General features: G+C 44.2%; 2 protein-coding genes across 2 annotated transcripts in view; one reads left to right on the top strand and one right to left on the bottom strand.

Moving 5' to 3' along the window:
* Positions 1-312: 312 nt before the first annotated feature.
* Shox2 (SHOX homeobox 2) lies at positions 313-10,284 on the bottom strand. The gene is made up of 5 exons (XM_021158618.2): positions 9,836-10,284; positions 6,813-7,021; positions 4,446-4,503; positions 4,048-4,136; positions 313-2,493 (listed from the first exon to the last, which is right to left on the bottom strand). Exons 1-5 carry the CDS (start codon positions 10,179-10,181, stop codon positions 2,236-2,238), a joined length of 960 nt encoding a protein of 319 aa, XP_021014277.1. The 5' UTR covers positions 10,182-10,284; the 3' UTR covers positions 313-2,235.
* Positions 9,740-19,409, top strand: part of Rsrc1 (arginine and serine rich coiled-coil 1) — a 394,696-nt gene continuing 385,026 nt past the window's right edge. Inside the window, exon 1 of the mRNA XM_085836068.1 lies at positions 9,740-10,106. Coding sequence (XP_085692194.1) covers positions 9,740-10,106 — 367 coding nt within the window. The remainder of the gene's footprint in view (positions 10,107-19,409) is intronic.

Below are 19,409 nucleotides of genomic sequence, written 5' to 3'. Positions count from 1 at the left end.
TTTTAGTCTTTGTTGTTTTCCTAATCTGTTCTGTTTTGTTGGTTAGCATAATCTGGGCTCCATAGTAGGTATTTAAATGTGAGGTGGAAGGAGATGCCCTCAGTGCTAGGAATCTACAGGGCCACCTTTTCAATATTCCTTGGCTACTTTCACTTAAGAGCAGTGTAGCGCTGGGGCGGGGGGGGGGGGGAAGAGAGAGAGAGAATATGAGAGAGAGAATATGAGAGAGAAAATATGAGAGAGAGAATATGAGAGAGAAAATATGAGAGAGAGAATATATGAATATATCACCAAAAAGGAAAGTATCCCGGATATTTTAATAGTAACAAGAACAAAGATGACGCGCACCCCATGAAATGAAACAATACTATTTTCATTCAGTTGATCGCAAAGTGTCTTAGGTTAATAACTTGGCACTTATTTAAAAGGTTTAACAGAAGTGGAGCTGAAACATTTTGTACTGACAACACGTCATAACAGCATCTTCTTTTGTTTAAAATAACTTAATACACTAGAAAAAATATGGCAAATATAAATAATTTTGTTTTCATGGAGAACAAATAGTTACAAAGCTCAAACGCATACCAAAGTTCAGTAAGAAGAGCTTTTCCTCTTTCATGTAAATTAAAGGGGGTTCTAATGAGGCTTGCTAGAGAATTGGGGCTACAGGTTGCTTAGCCCAGGGTATCCCATCCCTGTTTAAATAGCTACATGAATTGAAACAAAAACAAAGATTACTTGAATAGATACACCTTTGTGAGATAAAATGCAAATGTTGAAAGTCAACCATTAGTTCACACATTATAGCCAAAATAAACTTTGTTCGTGTTTATCAACATATTATACACAAGCCTAGTGTCTGTACCTAGCTGGGTGTCGTTTAAGGTGAATTTGACAGGATAGAGAGGAGGGGTGGGTTGGGAATAAAGCATTGTCCTCAAATAGGACTTAAACTAGCAAGAGGGAATTCACGAAAAAGGGAGAGAACAGATAAAGCGCCTATCACGATGCCCTGCAGTGTACCTTCGTGACTTCTTTGCTCTTCTCTTTTCTTTGCCCATATTTCCTAACAGCCTCCGTGTTCTTGGAAGACTCAGAGTGTATTTTACTCCCTTATGACACTTTTTTTCCCTTTGCCCCTTGGGATCAAAGGCCGGACAAATTATATATGGATTCACATCAATTTCCAGACGCTTTTCATACTGAGAATGAAAGTGTAGTGAGTGCACGTGAGAGTGGGAGGGGAGGGGACACCATCAATGGAATACTAGTAACATGCAAACCAGAATTGACTGTCAGCAGTCTGGACAGTTCTGCCGTAATGTAAATTTCTCAGAGGAATAACTGTCTGTGGTATTTTTTTTTCTTTTCTTTTCTTTTTTTTGTATGAACGTCCTTTTTTCCCTCCTCGTTTTCACACTGTCTTCCCTCTTCTTGCTCTTCCATACATGGTGTTTTAAAACTCAAAGCATCAGATTCAACGTAAAAGGAGGCCCGCCTCTCTTATCAAATGTCTCCTATTAAAGTGAACTTCGCAGAAAAAGGTCAGCTTCAAAACCTGTGAACTTCCCAGCTGCGCTTTTTTTCCATCTTAATTCTTTAAATAAGTATACCTCTTCCTTCTGTTTTGTTTTCTTGGACCATTAAAAAAAAACATACATTTTAGTTGGTAAATCCCTCCCTCCCCCTTTCTCTCAAGATTCATCCAGGTTATTTTTCCGTATTTTTATGTACAAAATAATTTTAAGATTTGTTTTTGCTTCGTCGTTCTCTCTCTAATTCCAGCCAAATAGCAATAAGAAACAAGCTCCCTTTCTCGTTTTCTTTCTAGTTTGTTCTCTATTCTTTTTGTTTTTGCTCATTTGCTGTTAGCAAGATTTTATTCCTATGAACGAGTCCATCGCCGCAGCTGTGGCGCTATCCACTTCTCACTGTGGCCACACTCCTTTGTCCAGTCTCTATCCAGACTTCCCCAAACCCGCTCCTACAAAGCCGAATTTTAGTCCCAAGGACGGGTGGGCAGGAGCCCCTGGGCTGGTGGCCCTCGTGGGATCCCGGGTCCAGCGCAGAGTCCCGCCCTGGGGATCCAGGGTGCAGAAAGAAAAGGCGGCAGTCAGCGGGGAAGGGACAGGCCTGGGCGACGGTCGGAAGCGGGTGCGGGAGAAGCCGGTCGCGGAGGGCGTGCAGGATCGCGCCGCTTAGGAGGCTCCACCGACCGTGGCGCTGGCGCCGGCGTCACAGACCCAGGGCGGCCGCGTGCTTTTTAGCTTTCAGTCTGAGATCCGCGATGCTGGAGTTCTTGCTGGTGGTCTTGGCGGCGGCAGCGGCGGCCACCACCGAGGCGGCCGAGGCCGAGTCCGCGGCCAGCGTGGCCAGCGGCAGTCCGAAGGGCGGTGCCGGGAACATCATGTAAGGCGCGTGCGCGGCCAGGTGCGGATGCAGGTGGTGGTGCGCGTGCGCCACGGCGCTGTCCAGCTGCAGCTGCGCCTGAACCTGAAAGGACAAGGGCGTCACGTTGCAATGACTATCCTAGGGTGACAACAGAATAGAAACAGAACATTAAAGGCGTCCAGCTTGGCTATGGGGAGAATTGGGGTGCGCAACAGGGAAGCAACATTTGGCAAAGTATCTGTTTGGAGAAGGACGTTATAGACTTTTTGCTAAATCTGGGACACCACATTGGTACTCTAGTGTCCCATCTCTACCCTCAGGTCATGATGAGCATGTTTCCTTGGGTTTCTAGTCCCTGACTGCAAGAATGAGGTGGTCCCTTCGGGAACTGCATGGGTGAATTCGTGATCTTGATGTAGCCCCATGGATCACCCACCTCATCACCTTGGAGAGGTTGGGGTTAAGGACTGCCATCCTCTCCTGTCTTTGTCACATACCCCTGGACACACTACTAAAACAAAAATATATAACTTTTTCTTGTCGTTTAGGGAAGCTATTGAATCTGCAGGTCTTAACTTTTCCTGCCGTAGGGATCACCTGAGAATCATGTTTAAATACACATTCTGAGTCAGCAGGTCTAGTTTGTTGGGACTCAGACTAGGTTTCTAACAACCTTCTAGGTGCGGCTGATTTTGCTGGCCTGAAGATCTCTACCTTCTTAGATAGTATCAGCTTCCTAGTAAGTTCTGGCTCTCTTTCTTTCTACAACTATCCTCCTTTCAAATTCCTTTCCAACAAGATCCAAGAGTCTTGCAATGAGGGAGACCTAGGCTCTAACTCTAATACTCAATAGATAAGAATCACCTGAAGTCTCTCCAGTCCGGAGTACTGGTGACTGAGAGCTCATCTATGACATTACAGCCTTGGTGAGTAAGGATGCCTGCTGAAGATGGGTACAGTCAGACAGTTGCTAGCAAAGGAAAGGACTCTGCCCTCCATCTTAGAGAGTGGGGAGTTCAGAACACTGGGATTCCCCAGGATTACATCATTGCTGCAGGCTTTCCTTTTAAAAGGTTATTCTAAAGACTTTTTTTTTTCCCTCAGAAATGGATTTCTGAGGTAGGACAGCCAGCCCTGGGAAGACCAAGTCTTCCCTCTTTATTAGAGATGAAACTTTTTTTTGTTGTTTATTTTTTAGGACAGCTTTTTAAAAATAAGTCTGAATTGAGAATAGTTGCATGTATTTTTCTTCCGCCAGAGTCACTTAATGTGACTAAGGGATTAAAAAAAAAAAACTATCTAGAATGAATATTTAGAGGATTGCTTTTACAACACCCTTGGACCAGCCTCTGTATTTGATTTGATAAGATCCCAATCAAAGGCTGTTTCTTCCTCTCCCCAGGTGCCATCTTAAATGCAGTTTTTAAAGGACAGGTTGCTCCCCTCAGGCTCCTATGAAGACAGAAAGGACTAAATATTCAAGGCCTTGACACTGTATAGGTTTTTAAAAGGGGAGTGGGTGCTCTATATAGTCTTGAAATTGGTTCTTCAATTGAAGCAAAGAGACAGGGTCTGTTCAGCAGTCCAAACAAACATCCAGACCTTTTTACACTTAAAAAAAAAAAAAAAAAAAGCTTGTAGCTAGGTTGTACTTGCCTGCTGAAATGGCATCCTTAAAGCACCTACGTTGACATAGGGTGCAACTCTGCAAGCTTCAAACTGGCTAGCGGCTCCTATAAGGACACCTATAAAAGCAAACAAAAAAACAAAGCCAAAAAAGGGAGATGAAACATGAGATGTGAGGTAAACATTTCTAAAATAATTTTCCAAGGTGCCAAGTGGTAGCAAGTCATTTCTGGACTGTCATTTTTCTAAGTTACTGTGACCATTAAAATAAGTTGAAGTTTACTTCTAAGTAGTAGAACTTTCATTAACTGACCAGAAATTTTTCTTAAATCATGTCCCATCGTCATCCTTAGGATGTTCTTTGTCTTAGTTAGAACTATACCCCAAACCCACTTCTACTTAATGATAAAATGAATTATGAGATATACCTTTGTGAAGTTGATTTTCCTGTTTTCTACACTTAGCTCTTCGATTTTGAAACCAAACCTAAAAGTTGAGGGGGGAAAAAAACCATAAACTGTGATATTTCAAAACATCTTAAATTATAGTAGTACAATGCGGGGGGGGGGGGGAGAGGCAGTGTTTGGGAAAGTCTTGGGAAATAAAAAGCAAATGTTAAATTGTACAAACCAGCTTCACTTTTCAAAATAAAAAAAATGTAAATCAAGAAATAGAAAATAAAATAAAAACAAAATAGAAAGATTTCCTAGACTCGTTTTAAGGTAAATTGTTCCTTGATAAATTACTACTAGTTCCGGTTTCATCTTTCCACATTACAGAGTCCCAGGGGTCCAAAACACTCCCTGGTACCTGACACCAATGTGATAATGGGTTTAATGTTTACCCAGTTAAGACCCAAGAAGAATAGACTCAGTAATAGCCTGTAATATTAATTAGCTTCATCTTGAAGAAAAAGCAAACAGTAAAGCAAATAATGACTCTTATTTTGGTGGGGGAAGGGACACGGGGGGGGGTGGTAATTAGTGTCATAAAAGCCTCACTACAAAGAAGTTTAGACTTTCTCTGTCCCTCTGTGCAGCAGAGTATAACACAGTGACAGAATAATTGTGCCATTATCATGATAATCTAATTTGCTCCTATAGAAAAAGCCACTGCTTGGGACAGTAGGAAAGATTCCAGGAAATAGCTCCTATAGCTTAAATGAAAGTATAAGGAGGGGGGGAAAAAGAGCAGTAATAAACTTCATTTTTAAAAAAAGAGTGTGCCACAAAAAGGAGATGTATCAAGTAATCCCTGGACACTGGATATGATCTTCTTAAATAACTTGCCAACTTTTCAAATCAGTGTGACAGATTTTTTTAAAATTCAAATAAGGCTCCAATAATACAGTTTCCACAATACAGCATATTGATTGATTCACAAATTAATGTTTAAAAGAACCATGAAAGGAAAATATTACTTCAGAGCCTTTTTCTGGTAAGTTTTTGAAATCAAGTGCCACAGTCAATGTAAATCTTCAAAAATCCTCCTGATATTGAGTATAATAGAAGGGTGGATTTCATGCCAGGGTGGCATCCTTTGTGTGACTCACATGGCCTGAGGCTTCTTGACTCTTTTTTCCCCCCTAGAAGAGCTGGGATGGAGATACTATTACTTACGGCTGCAATAATTATCACGGTTTTAAGGGGTTGCGGAGTCTCTAGAGAGCTCAGCACAGGCTGCAAAGCAGAACGGGCTTAAAAAAGGAAGGCTCTAGGATTGACGTCGTGATGACCAAGGCGGCCTATTATTATTTTTTTCTCTGTCCACGTTACTGTTCTGTTTTTTCCCCCTGATCCTATTACAAGATGCGGGGAAGCCCCATAAGAATTGTGCATAGTTCCTTACAGATGGTGGTCTCTCCGCCCAGAGACCCAGGGAGTATCTGTTACAGCGATACTTTGTAACAGCTGCAGATGTTCTAGCCTAAAACTGCTCCATGTGTTCAAACAAATAATGACCATCATTTTCTCCCAATTTTATTATTTGAGCGGAAATACAATCTGAAACGTTTAAATTTGTTCCCCATAAAGCTGGAAGGATATATATGCGTGTTTATAATTCCGCCTTTAGATTATCCTCAACCCCACCAATAATGAAAAAAGCTGCAGTTCTGACCCCAAGTGATATTCTGAAGGCCAGGCTTTGCAAACATCAATAATACGATGTGTATGTTGTTTTAAAATGGAGTTTTCATGGGTTCAGGTTCTTTGCGTTGGTTAAGTGGAGGAACAAAGGGTGGGCAAACATATTCTATGCCCTCTGTTTCTCGCTCAGTTAGAGACCGATCCGCTAGCAGTACACTGTAAATTTTTGCACTTAACAGATGCTAATTTTCTTTATAGTCTGTACATCCATAAACCTAATTGGTATATCCGTTTGGCAAACCTAGACCCTCAACGAAACCCAACTCCAGAGAGCAAAATACTCGTTGTAACTTTTAAGGCTTCAGAGATAAAACGTTTTCTTTGGCTTTTTTTTTTTTAAGGCTTATAAAAGTAGGCCCATTAGGATTAAACCACATTAAAGACAGCGAGGGGCTAGGGGGTGTGGTTAATAGAAACTCTGGGAGCAAGCCCAGCACAGCTTTCTTTTTCAGCGAACATATGTTGGCTTAGGGGTGAAAGGGGCTACGGGATCAAAACCCATTTTAGAAAATAAGATCTTTAGGAAAGATGTCCCCCCCCCCCCTTTTTTTTTTCATCTCACACCAGATACCTGCAGCTGCCTGCAAACATTAGGTATAGCACTCTTACTTTCAGGACCCAGCCTCCACCTCCTCGCAATGGGGGTACCTGTACTCGGGCCTCAGAGAGCCCCAGTCGCTGGCTCAATTCCTCGCGCATGAAAGCGTCTGGATAGTGGGTCTCATCGAAAAGCCTCTCCAGCTCGTTGAGTTGTTCCAGGGTAAAATTGGTCCGACTTCGCCTCTGCTTGATTTTGGTCTGGCCTTCGTCCTCCATCCCTTTCGCATCGTCTTTGCGATCCTTCAGTTCAGGGGACACTGAAGAGGGCACCACGGAAGGACCACATGTGCGTCGGAGCACGCACCACCACCACCACCACCACACACACACACACACACACACACACACACACACACACACACACACGGACGAACAAGAAGAAAAAAAAAGCAAGACAATCTCATTACCAGATTTTTCCAGAAGGCTAGAGACTCCTAAACCCTGGGAGCGCGGGATCCCTGTGAAGACCTGGGATAGCTGCCTAGGGACAAGGTGGGCACGCGGCTACCCAACTCAACTGGGGTCTTAGCTTACCCTCTCACTACCTGTTCCCTTCCCTTCTTCTGTCAACACCAAATGCATTCCTGACCCTATGGCACTCACTGACCCACGCACTCACGGAAATCAAAAGCGCTGCGCGGGCCTCTCCCAGAGCCCGGTCTCGGTTAAAGGGCGCGGCAAGGCCACGCGATGGCCTCGCACGCCAGCTATCCCCAGAGGGCTGTTCCGCTGTCCCGCCAGCCTCTGCTGCCTCTGGCCCTTTGCCTCCCGCAAACTTGCTGGTCTAATTTAGGAACAACTGGGCCCGCTGAAAGGTTGCAGCAGGAAAACGAGATTCTGGTACAGCGCTGCGCCGAAAGCCACGTCCCCGGGTACCCAAGGGCTCGGACCAAACCCCTATGGATGGTTCCATCAGCAACTAGGCAGTCCCTGTGCTCCCTGCCAGACCCGGGTCGAATTGGCACAGGCAACCACGCCATGTTGGCGGCCTGGATGACTGGCCGCCCACGCTGGGCCAGAAGGGTAGAGGCGGCAAATCAGACAGACTCTGGTGGTCAGCAAAACCCACCGCTGCATCTGTCCTCTCCTTCTCCCTCCCCGGTGGAAACCAAGGCTCGACCCTAAAGGCTTAAACCCACTGAGATCAACAGGTTCAAGCAGAACATTCCTCGGTTTCTATTGGCTGTTCAAAACCTTTTCATGCATCCAGCCGCTCGGATGTTTAATAAAATATGCATTTTCCCCCTCACATTCCTTGCTACTTTGCTGTCCTTCCATGTAAAAGATAGGAGCTCTGGCAGTGTGAGCAAATAGAGCCACACGAGGGGTGGTATATATGTATGTCAAAAGGCAACGATGAGGACAGTCAAAGTCAGGCCCATATCAATACAAGGTCCACCCAACCTTCATCCTCTGCATGATTTGAAGATGGATGTCCACTGTCAAAGCTAAGTTTAGATAGTAGAGGCTATTTTTTATTCCTCCCAACCCAGGAACCAGATCAACACGGAGGGGAAAAAATTAAGTCGAAAGAGCCAAGCTACAAAGAAATTAACACTTGCCCAGAGCTTGGAAATCAACAACCCCAGCAACTGGCTCACCCAGGCTTGCCAGGGCTATGTAACTCGAGTCTCAGAGCTATGAACCTTGAAGGGTTACTCTAGGGCCCCTTTATCCTTTTACCCTATCGCGTTCTAATTTTAGGGGAACACGGCCAGGATCTGGGTGAAGGCAAAGCGCCCCATCTCGCCCCAGCTTGGCATTCTGTACAGTAACCTTATTTATTGCCTGTATTTCTGCTCCTCAGAGTTCATTTTGTGGACGTTTGTTCTTCCTCCGGGAAGGAAGTAGATAAGGTCACAGCAAACATTAGGGGTCAATGTAATAGAAAACATTACTACGACAATCTCACTAACATCTTAGTAAAATTTAAACACGAACATATATTCTTCAGATGGGAAGGTGGACTGGCTTTGTCTGTTGTCACCCACAGAGTAGATTCCCCTCAAAGTTTAGGGGCTTCAAAGGGAAACAAGTCCAAATTTCAAGTTGATTAATAGACTTAATATAATGTCTCTTTGGCCCCCAACTTTCCACTTAATGGCCTAAACAGGAACAGACCGTGTTATAAACAAGTTAATTGCTTGCTTAAATTTGTGATTCTACGCATGCCACATATTTTCTTAATTGGAAAAATATGGCAGCACACCAGTTACTGCAGTACCGAGTGCCAAATTAATTTTTAACTTTGAGTTGATGGACGCTTCACCGGTTAGATAAAGCCTTTTTCTAACACTGCTGGCTCCAAAAGACTCTCTCTCTCTCTCTCTCTCTCTCTCTCTCTCTCTCTCTCTCTCTCTCTCTCTCTCTCTCTCTCTCTCTCTCTCTCTCTCCTAAAGTACTGCACGATTCTAGCCAGTAAAGAAATTGTGTATATAGTGTCCTCGTAGTCGTCCCCCGCCCCCCACTCCTCAATGCCTCCACCGAGAGGGAATCACCTTGGCCTGTACCTTTGGCTGGCTCCTACCTTAACAGTTCAATAAGAATGTGAAGTTTGGTCCCCAAGATCCGGAGATTTAGGGGCTTTGCAGAGTTACAGTGGTTTTGATGGCAAATCTAAAGAAGGGGCAACGTCGTGTGGCTCTTCTCTTTCTCTCCCCTCCCCTTCTCTCCTTTAGGCCTAGGAAAGGGGTTCTGGCAAACTCGGGACCACTGGCTAGTTACAACCGGCCTCCTAGTGAGCCCCTGCCGCACCCCTTCTCGCCGCGGGCCACACAAACTTCGTCGTCCCGCAGCGCGGCCCCATCCTCCCGCTCGCGAAAAACATATTTCGGTGCAACCGGAGCAACAGAGAAGGGTGCGCGAAACCCCACGCCCTCCCCCACGCGAGGACCCCACCCACGACGGAGCAGTCTGGCCTCCTACCCCTCCACTATCCCCGTATCTCCCAAAGCTGGGGTCCAGGGCCCTCTGCGATGCCTCCCTCCTCCTGCTCGGGTCCCGGGTCCTCTCCCGCCCCGAGGATAGGGGAAGGCAGTAAGGGGGAACCGCGGCCGGGGGCAGGCCGTTACCCTCCGTCAGCCGCGGGCTGCCGGGCTCCCTGCTCCGCTCCGCGGCTCCCATGTCCAGCTCCCGGACGGGAGAGCGCCCTCCTCCAGCTCCTCCGCCTGCTCCTCCTCCTCCAGCACCTCCTCCGCCTCCTCCGCCTCCGCCTCCGCCTCCTCCCGCGCCGCCGCCTCCGCCGGCCGCCCGGACTGCCGGGCTGCTGCGGTCGTCGCGGCCCGGCTCGACGCAGCCGGGCTCTTTGGCCCCGCGCAGCGGTCCGCTCTCTAGCACCTCCCGGTACGTGATGGCCTCCTTCTTCTCCTTCACTTTCTGGTCAAAAGACTTGGAGACGAACGCCGTAAGTTCTTCCATCGCGGCCGCTGCCGCCGCCGGTCAACCTCGCGCTCAAGCTCTCCCTGCCGAGCCCCGCTCTTTTTTTCCTCCTTCTTTTTTTACTGCTCCAGCCCCCCCAATAATAACACATCAATGGGGCAGGGGGATGGGGGAGGAGAGGGAGGAGGAGGAAGAAGAAAAAGAGGAGAAGAAAGAAGAGGAGAAGTAGAAGGAGAAAAAGAAGTAAGAGGAGGAGGAGGACGAGGAGGAGGAGGAGGAAGGAGGGGGTAAAGGGGGAGAGGGGGGAGGAGGGAAGGGGCGGGGGCCGCCAGAGGGAAATGGGAACTGATGCTTCCCTGCCGGAGTGCGCGTGTTCAATGTTAAGATCTTTGACAATTCTTCCTGCGGAGAGTTCAGATCTGATAGCGACGCAGCTCTTGAAGTCTCACTATTTATACTTCCTAAAGGCGGGCCTCTTGTTCTGAGTAAATTACCTCCCCTCGCAACTCCTAGTGAACCCCTTCGCGGGTAGCAGGAGCGCCACTACCTGGGGTGGGGAGGAGAGGGAGTGGGGACGAGAGAGAGAGAGAGAGAGAGAGAGAGAGAGAGAGAGAGAGAGAGAGAGAGAGAGAGAGAGAATGAATATGAATATGAATATTGAGGATGGAGGATCCAGGCTGGAGTCCACCGGGCTGGAGAGGGAGGGCGAGCAGGGGACCAGAGGGGGCGGGGAGAGGAGGCAGGTCCTCAGCGGTCGGGTTTTCTGATAGCCTCGGCCGCTGGTGCTCTTGGCCATTAATCCAGGATTGACAAGAATCCCTAATTAATTTAATTAAGCGTGGATTTTGCGTTGGTGTCACGACTTAGTAAAACACTGGGGAACTGGATAGACTTCTCGGAGGCGGGGCCAAGAGGAAACTGACAAGTGCATTGCAATCAGAGTCAGTGGGTATCCTCAGAGAGTACCCGACCCTACAGCCTCGCTCTGGGTGGGCATCCCAACTGCTCGACCCTACAATGATGACCCCTGGTCTCTGGCCCAGTATCGGGCTCTCTATGGTTAATAGGCCTAGCAACCATTCCAGTATTCCGTTCCTGCACCCTTTCTTGCTCCAAGCCGCTGCAGCTGCACAGCGGTGCATCCTGGCTTCACGCGCCTGCTGCGAATGGGGCTTCACTGCAGCTCCTCGGAAGGCTTCACCTCCTTTTAGGATCTTCCAAACGCGCAGCCAGCCTCACTGAGTACTGGTCCCTGTAATTCACTCTACTACTTTGGAGTCAAAGCTGACTCCCATAAAGACACATCCCGCTAGAAGGGGTTGGTCGATTTAACTTGTTTCCTGAGCAGCTGTTCTCTGCCAGATTCGGTCTTAAGGTATTTTCTTACAGCCCGGTCAGGCGCAGTTCCATTTCGATTTTCTCTATGAGGTCTAAGGGTTCTTGCCCTTTTTCCTATCAACTCCCTGCACCCTGCCCTTAATTATTTAGCATCTTGGGGGGGGCATTCTAGTTCGATTTCCTAATTCTGAAAAACAAAAGATGACTACTTTTTGAGTTCTGCGGAAAAAAATTACTGACGTTGCTTGTCGCTCGACTAATTTTTGTTTACCGTGGACTGTTAAAAAAAGATTCGCTCGTTGGAGGGGGGAAAACAATTCTCTTTCTGATTTATAACTTAAAAACTGTATATTTGACAATTATTTTATAAAAACTCTTAATTATATGGGGGGGGGGACGACACGGCTGTCTCCTCTAAGCCACGGCTTGCTGTGTGATTTGTAGCTATGCAAATACTTATTTAGGCACACAAAAGAATGTTTACATATGAAATGTGACATTTACTTGAATATGTAAACAAATATATCTCTTTAAGTGGCAGTTTGGGGGGGCATTTTCAGTATACTGAATATTAATGAGTTTTGTTTGATTCGAAAAGATAATGTTTTTCGGTCTCTTGGATCCAGTACTCAGTAAAAATGAAAGCGGTTACAGGCCATTAATATGTATATCTTCTACTTATTGATTAGAACAACAAAACACACTTAGCAAAAAATTTCAGAAGTTCCACCAAAACAACCTAAAACATTGGTAAAGAGAACACAGAATTGTGGTACACAATGGGTTCGCAGTCGAGAATTTAAGTGTAATTTAAGACGTTCCATAACTTCTTGTAATACTAACTACATTGCACATTTAAAGGACATGAAAATAAAGCTTATCAGAAATGTTGCTTTACTTTTTCTTTGACATTATCCTTCCTTCTAGGAACATTTCCCACCCTGCTTTTAGGACAAAGGCATACCTTTACCTGGTTAACAGCGATTGCATTCAACATTTAGGTATTATCGACATAGATGAACTCTTGCTTTTATTATTTCACAAGACTCAAAACCTTAACACTTCCTAACTTCTATGAATTTAGGAGCAATGTCACATTGAGCATTGGTCTGCTATCTGTAACACTGGAATTCTGGGAGAATAATCACAGAATTTTACTCTTTTGTGAAACTGTTTAAAAAGATCATTTAGTAATGGGATCCACTAAGTTGACATGGTGTTTCAGTAGCTTTCAACCTCTATGATGAAATACATATTCATAAACACCTCCCAAATAACCCCTGCTAGAAGCCTGATAAGAGATCAGGAGACCCCCAGACGCTTCTTCATCCTTTTAAGCACACGACTTAAATACAAACTCTTATGCCATCTTCTGTACTAGAAAGATGACCACTTTAAAGGTAACCAGAGAAAGATCAGGCATGATTATCGTGTAATTTGAACCAATAGATTTCTCTATTATTTCATCTTCTTGACTCATTCTAACTACAGGGGTGGTAGATAAAGCAATGATAAATCTCCCACTTGTGTAAAGGAAGTTTAATTTAAAAATTTTATTAGCATATAATTGTATGGTTTTCTTTATGAATTTTCCACATATGGAAACATACACCTCTTCTGTTAGTCTCTTATATCCCCCCACTCCCTTTCTCCCCATCCCCAATAGTCCCTCTTTTAGGAAGTTTCAGTTCTAAGAAATTAAAAGTTTGGAAATTGTATTAATAAAAGCTATGAAGTATGGTGTTTCACCAAACAGCAAATATTTTCCTGAGATAAGACAGTTCAAAGCCTTTATTTTATTTTACTTTGTCAAAGTTTTGAAAGGAACATTGACTTTAAAACTCAGGTGACAGCCTATGGACAGATATAAAAAAAACTCAGGAGACAGCATATGGACATATATAAAAATAATCAGGACCCCCAAGAGTTCCCCCAGTTTTTGAATTATTTAAAACAAACATGTAGTGTTGCAGTTTTGTTTTAAAAGAGTCCCTCAAAACTGGCCAGTTAAGGTCCAGTTACTTTCCAGGAATAAACCTATACTGGAAGTGAGTTCCATCTCAAATGTCTGTGGAAATCTGAACCTTGGTATCTAGCTAACAGTAGGCCGAAATCCAAGTTAATATTTTGTATATCTCCTCATTTTTGTTTCCTTATACTAAATCATGAAAGAAAAGTCATACAAGGAAAATATTTTATGTTACAGAAAATGCCACGTTTCTTTAATTTCGGTAATAGAAACTTCTCTCTCTCTCTCTCTCTTTCTTTCTTTCTAATAAATCTACCCATTTACTTTCTCTTCTAGAGGAACCTTCTCCCATCGGGCAGATTTCTTCCTCCTATCTAACAGTTTCTTTAATAGGAGAAACTAATTGCTCCCAATCCGTGAATGCCTTCACCTTCATGGCAGGAAAAAAAAAAACACCGATTTTAATGTATTTTTTGCAAATAAATCATTACAATTTAATCACACACGACTCTATGCAGACACACTCCCATGATTTATTATTGTTGGGCGAATTTCCACCTCGCTCAACAGGAACTAACCAATTTTGCTCTACGCGGATGTCTTAAACATAACTTCTTAAGATGTAGATGTTTGCTGATTATCTGTGACGATAACGGCGAATACTAAGGCAGTAACATCCCATAGTACCACCTTTATTGCTTTTGGGGAATAAGAAAATCCAATTATGCAAACACGCAAAACAAACATTAAACAAAAAATTGGCGGCATGACAATCCACTCGCTCGGCATTCCTAATGGCCCAGCAGCCTGCATCGACGCACTCGACAGCTCGGCTGAAGCTGCCTGGTGCTGGAACCAGGAAGGCGCTGAGCTTAAATTGAAGCAAGTTCTGAGGACGCCGGTGGCGCCGTGGTTAGAAGAGGGGGTTCCAGGTCCCCACGTCGGGAGGTGCGAACCCGAAGGTCGAGCCAGGTGATGCCGGCGTCCAGAGCTTGGGGGCGGCGCCCGCGAAGGAGGCGTAGCGAGGCCCAGCTCCGTGGGAGGCGGCGTGGGGCCTGGCGCAGTCTGTGGCCAGGAGCTCGCCGAAGGTTGGGCCGGGGCCCGCGGCGTGCGGTTTGGAGCCGTGCGCATGCGCCCCGCACCTTGCAGGGTCCCAGCCTGCTGGCTCTGGGCGAGGGGGTCGCTGGAGTGGTCGCGGGTGGCGAGCGGCCGCAGGCCCCAGGCTTGGCCTACAGTGTGGAGTTGATGTGGAGAGGTAGCCCCCGGTCCTCGATCGCCATTCCTCGGATTCTCGTCCTTCCTTTTTAGCCAGGTTCACTCTCACCTCCTCCAGGTAGTCGGAGCGAGGGGGAGGCTGTGGCTAAGTGTGCACGGAATCCCCACCCCCTCTCCTGTCTATCGGGTGCTTGTTGGCTGGAGAGAGAATACATGGTTAGACAAACCCTTCCTGTCTTGAAATATACACACATCACTTTAAACAGTCTGTGAATTTACCTTCTAGACTTTTGGTCATGTGACCAGATAGTTAACTCCTGAACTCACCATTCTCAGGAGTTACAACGGATGTTGTCTGCCCTCGATTTTAGGTTATTATTAATGTAATTTCTGGGTTGTATTTAAGATGCTTATTGAGGGGGGGAAAACCAGTAGCCCAGTTTTGTCCCTACTAAGTACTAGGTTGTTAAATAAATTCACACATCATGTGCTGGCATATGAAGGTATTCGAGTTGTCATCTTTGAACTTAGATGTAAAAGCTCCCAGTGAAGGAGCTACGTAGAGTTTTCAGGTTTTAAGGAGTGGAGCAGATGTGACAGGTACAACCATGTGGGGAAAGCAGCTCTCCTTTGAGAGCTTCTCCAGTCTTAGAGTTTATGAATATTTTGCAGGCAAAGGAGATTTCTTGCTAAGAGGTAGCACTTTATGACGGTATGTTCAATAAGAAGGCTAAAAATGTCTGGAGCTGAAAAAGACAAAGGCAGCTGGCACTTGTCTGTTAATTGGCCTCGCTGACCCAGTCTCTACATATTCATCGTGGAGAGTTGTGATGTGAATGGGTTGTCGTAGGGTTGTTGTAGTGCATTTACAGATAACTTTCTTCTGGTTTCACTCCCGGAATATGGAAAGGAAGTCCTGTGATTTGTTAGTTTAAAAAGAGACACTAAATAATCTACAGAACGTTGTTGCAACAGTAGTTTTTTTCTAATTGAAAATAATGTTATTTGTATACAATATATTCTGGTTTTTTGTTTTTTGTTTTTCCAGACAGGGTTTCTCTGTGTAGCCCTGGCCGTCCTGGAACTCACTCTGTAGACCAGGCTGGCCTCGAACTCAGAAATCCGCCTGCCTCTGCCTCCCGAGTGCTGGGATCAAAGGCGTGTGCCACCATGCCCGGCTGTATACAGTATATTCTGATGATGGTTTTTCCCTCATCTCCCAAACTAACAAACAAACAAAGAAAAAGGAAACTAAGAAAGCATGAGAAATGTACACACACACACACTTCATAAAACCTCAACATTGGAAACCATAATATACAAGCAAAAGATCAGTATGGTTTACAAAAATGACCAAACAAAGCAATAAGAGACAAAAAAAAAAAAGTTTCCAAAAAGATCTCAGTGTTTGTTTTATGTTGGCCATCTACTGCAGGACATGGAGCCTGCCCTTAAGTGTGGTTTGTGTACCCTTGGGAACTAATTGTTCCTTTTCCAGCAATTGTTGATTGGAGATGACTTCTTGTTGGGGATGGGAGCACCTCTGGAGCACTCCTCCTCGATGCTGGTACCCTTTCTGGTTTGGACCTGTGTGGGCCCTGTGCATGTGCCCTAGTGTCTGAGTTCATCATATGTCAGTCTTAACAGCGGTGTTTTGACAGAATTCTTTTTCTTTTGAATTTTGCCTTGTTATAGCTGAATTTTTGCCTCTGTTTTACAATTCCTTTGGATGGTTCTCTGTTTCTGGATTTCATAGTATGTTAAATAGTGTTCATCCCAGTTTTACTTTTTGTTTTGTTTTTTCCAGTGTCTCTGGCAGCTCAGGGTGGTCTTGAACTTGCTGTGTAGCCTGATGAGATTGTAAGCATGTGCCACCACACTCGGCCATTTTACTTTTCTACCTTTTATTGAGGAGGGGGCATGTACCCAGGATCAAAGATTCTGTTTTCATTATTTAATGAAACACTATGCTGAAGTACTTATAAACTGCCATGTCCTCTGTGAACCTTTGTTCTCTTAAACTAATTGCCCGTTTTCTGAAACATAATAACTGCTTGTTTTATCCTTATTAAGGATATGCCTTGGCAATTGGAAAATACTGGTTCACTGAGTTAGATGTGTCTGTCAAATGTTGGCATCCTTTATTGTATATCAAGCATTCACTTTTATTAATATTGCCTCTGATCCTAGAAAAAAGGAAATCTGAGTACTAGGCAGATACAAACTGTCCAAAATTCAGATCTTTCCATGAAGAGCTGCATTTTATAATTGGTGACAAATACTGTTAATTTTCCTCGCTGTAAAAGGCTATATTTATTTAGTCTGGGAAAAAGGCTGCCAAATGATCATCTGTTGGCAGCCTTACAGTAAGAAGCATGTTTTATAATAAGAGCAGCTAGTTCAGCTTGCAACTCAGTCACACAGGTTTTTAGGACAGCCAGCACTCTTCACTGTATAATAGATATTGTGTTTATTGAAATTTAATAAATCTCATAATTTTCATTCTGTTTCCAAGAACATTTTGTGTGTGTGTGTGTATGTGTGTGCGCGCTGTGTGCTGTTGGTAGACTGGAGATTGAACCTTGGTTTTATAGGAGCTGGGCAAGTTTTCTACCACTTAGCAAGATTCTTGGCCCTATCAAGAATGTTACTGAGACTCCAGTGGGATGTAAAGTGGGTGGGGACTAGGAAAGAATGTAATGACCCTAGTATAGTTTGCTTATGCTTTCATTCCTGCAGAAATTCAGACCATCACAAAAGGTCATGTTTGTATATTATAATGAAAATAATTTTACCTCTTGGATTTCCTGACTCTAAGGGTCCTTGGGCTCTCTCTTTTGGGAGCTGTTGATACACTAGAATTTAATACCTTGGAAGGCAAGGACTACTTTCATACTATCCACTGATGTATCTCTTAACTTAGGTTAGCTCTCATCCTGAGGTGGTCACCCATCTTGAGTGTTAGGCTGCTCACCATTTGACTCTGTCGACTTTGTTGTGTCTCGCTTTCCTCCTGGAAAAGTGCACTGCTTTGGAAACTTCCTGAAGAAGGGTGAGCATGAGATGTCATTAGGAGAACTTGCATTTCTAAAAAATATCTTTTTTTCTAATCTCACTCTAGACCACTGATTTGGTAAGGTAAATGGAAAGAGATTTAAAGTTGGAATTAGTTTTTCAGAAATTGGAAGGTGAATTTCCTTTGTGGCTACTTGAAAAACCTGTGCTTTTAATTATGCTTTCCTTTGTTTTATTTTGTGACTCTTTGGAATTATCTGAGATCTCTTTATTCTTGGTGCCTGATAATTATTGCTTTTCCTTGTTTGGGTTCAAAGGGCTTTCTGTATACTAGGTAACATCTTTAGTGTCTTTGAGGTTTTTTTCCTAAGTTATACCCTAGTCTGTGTTTATTTTTAAAAATTTTACTGTCTAGGTACTTGGGAGAAATGCATTTTATTTATTTATTTATTTATTTATTTACTTATTCGAGATCCTTTGATGCTTTTCCCCCTCATTTCTGTTTCTTTTTTTTTTTTTCTTTTTTTCTGGTAACGGCATTTTTATCAGTTGGATATTGGATTTCCTGGATTGCTCTCTCTCTCTCCTTTTATTTTAAAGTTTTCAGATTTTTCATGTTTGTCTCATTTTCTTTCACCTTCTGTGAGTGTTTGACCTTTTCCAACCCTATCTTGTCTGTCATTTATTTAAACGAAGCTCTCTCCTGTCCTTGGAACAGTTTCCCATTGCTTGCTGGGACATCTTTTCATTACCTACCTGAAGATATTAATGAGTTTTTGTTCTAGAAGTTTTTGTTATTTTTCTCTGTATGTTTCCACTTTACTCTGAGCTGCTTGTTTTTCTGTTTTCTACTTTCTGGCTGTTGTGTAGATTTGCTGTATGTGCTGCGTCCTTCATCCAGTGCCTCACAGACTCCAGCAATGTGCTGAACACCGAGCTAGTCTTCCTTGTCCTCCTCACGGAGGCGTCTTTGCCTATTTGGCTCTCTTTTGTGTATTTTCTTTCTTTCTTTCTTTCTTTCTTTCTTTCTTTCTTTCTTTCTTTCTTTCTTTCTTTCTTTCTTTTTTTTGATTTATTATTATATTTAAGTACACTGTAGCTGTCTTCAGATGTACCAGAAGAGGGCGTCAAATGTCATTACAGATGGTTGTGAGCCACCATGTGATTGCTGGGATTTGAACTCAGGACCTTCAGAAGAGCAGTCGGTGCTCTTAACCACTGAGCCATCTCTCCAGCCCTGTGTATTTTCTAAAAGGTTAACAGAGAGGAACTTTATAGAAAAACGTTTACTGTGTGAACTTGTCAGCTGTGGCCTGTGTTACAGGGTGGGTAGGTGGGAGTTTGCCATCTCTTCCTGGGACCGTTGGGTACTGTTCACTTTTTATAGAGATCTTATTGCCATCCAAGGATGTACATTTGGCTGTAGTTTTAGTTTGGTATCGCTGGGCCTTCCCTGCTTTTTTTGAAAGTGAACTCTTAGCCCTTGTGCTCCCCATTCAATATACCACTGCCCTGCTGGAGTTGGAGAGGGCTAATCACCTGGCCAGAGAGCATGGCGAAGGGAACTGGACAATATTTCTTGTACAGAAATTCAATCACTTCTGTGTGCTTAGCTTCATACCCTACTGCACCTGTGTGGTATCTGATGTTCAGATTCTTGATTCATTGTGATTTTTGTTGCATGAGATGGCTTTTTTCTTGTTGAAATTATCTGCAAGTTGCTTAGTATT

The sequence above is a fragment of the Mus caroli genome, unplaced genomic scaffold (genome assembly GCF_978045245.1).
Source record: "Mus caroli unplaced genomic scaffold, Mus_caroli_1 scaffold_3, whole genome shotgun sequence".
NCBI lineage: Eukaryota > Metazoa > Chordata > Mammalia > Rodentia > Muridae > Mus > Mus caroli.
The sequence above is the reverse complement of the archived record's forward strand: the minus strand, read 5'-3'. Positions and strand labels throughout refer to the sequence as shown.

Excerpts from the sequence above, each read along its gene's own strand:
- Shox2 (XM_021158618.2), bottom strand. The coding sequence starts at position 10,181 with ATGGAAGAACTTACGGCGTTCGTCTCCAAGTCTTTTGACCAGAAAGTG. Across the intron at positions 4,504-6,812 it reads TCTCTGAGGCCCGAGTACAG|GTTTGGTTTCAAAATCGAAG; the intron begins GTACCCCCATTG and ends CTCAACTTTTAG. Across the intron at positions 2,494-4,047 it reads TAAGGATGCCATTTCAGCAG|GTTCAGGCGCAGCTGCAGCT; the intron begins GCAAGTACAACC and ends TTGTCCTTTCAG.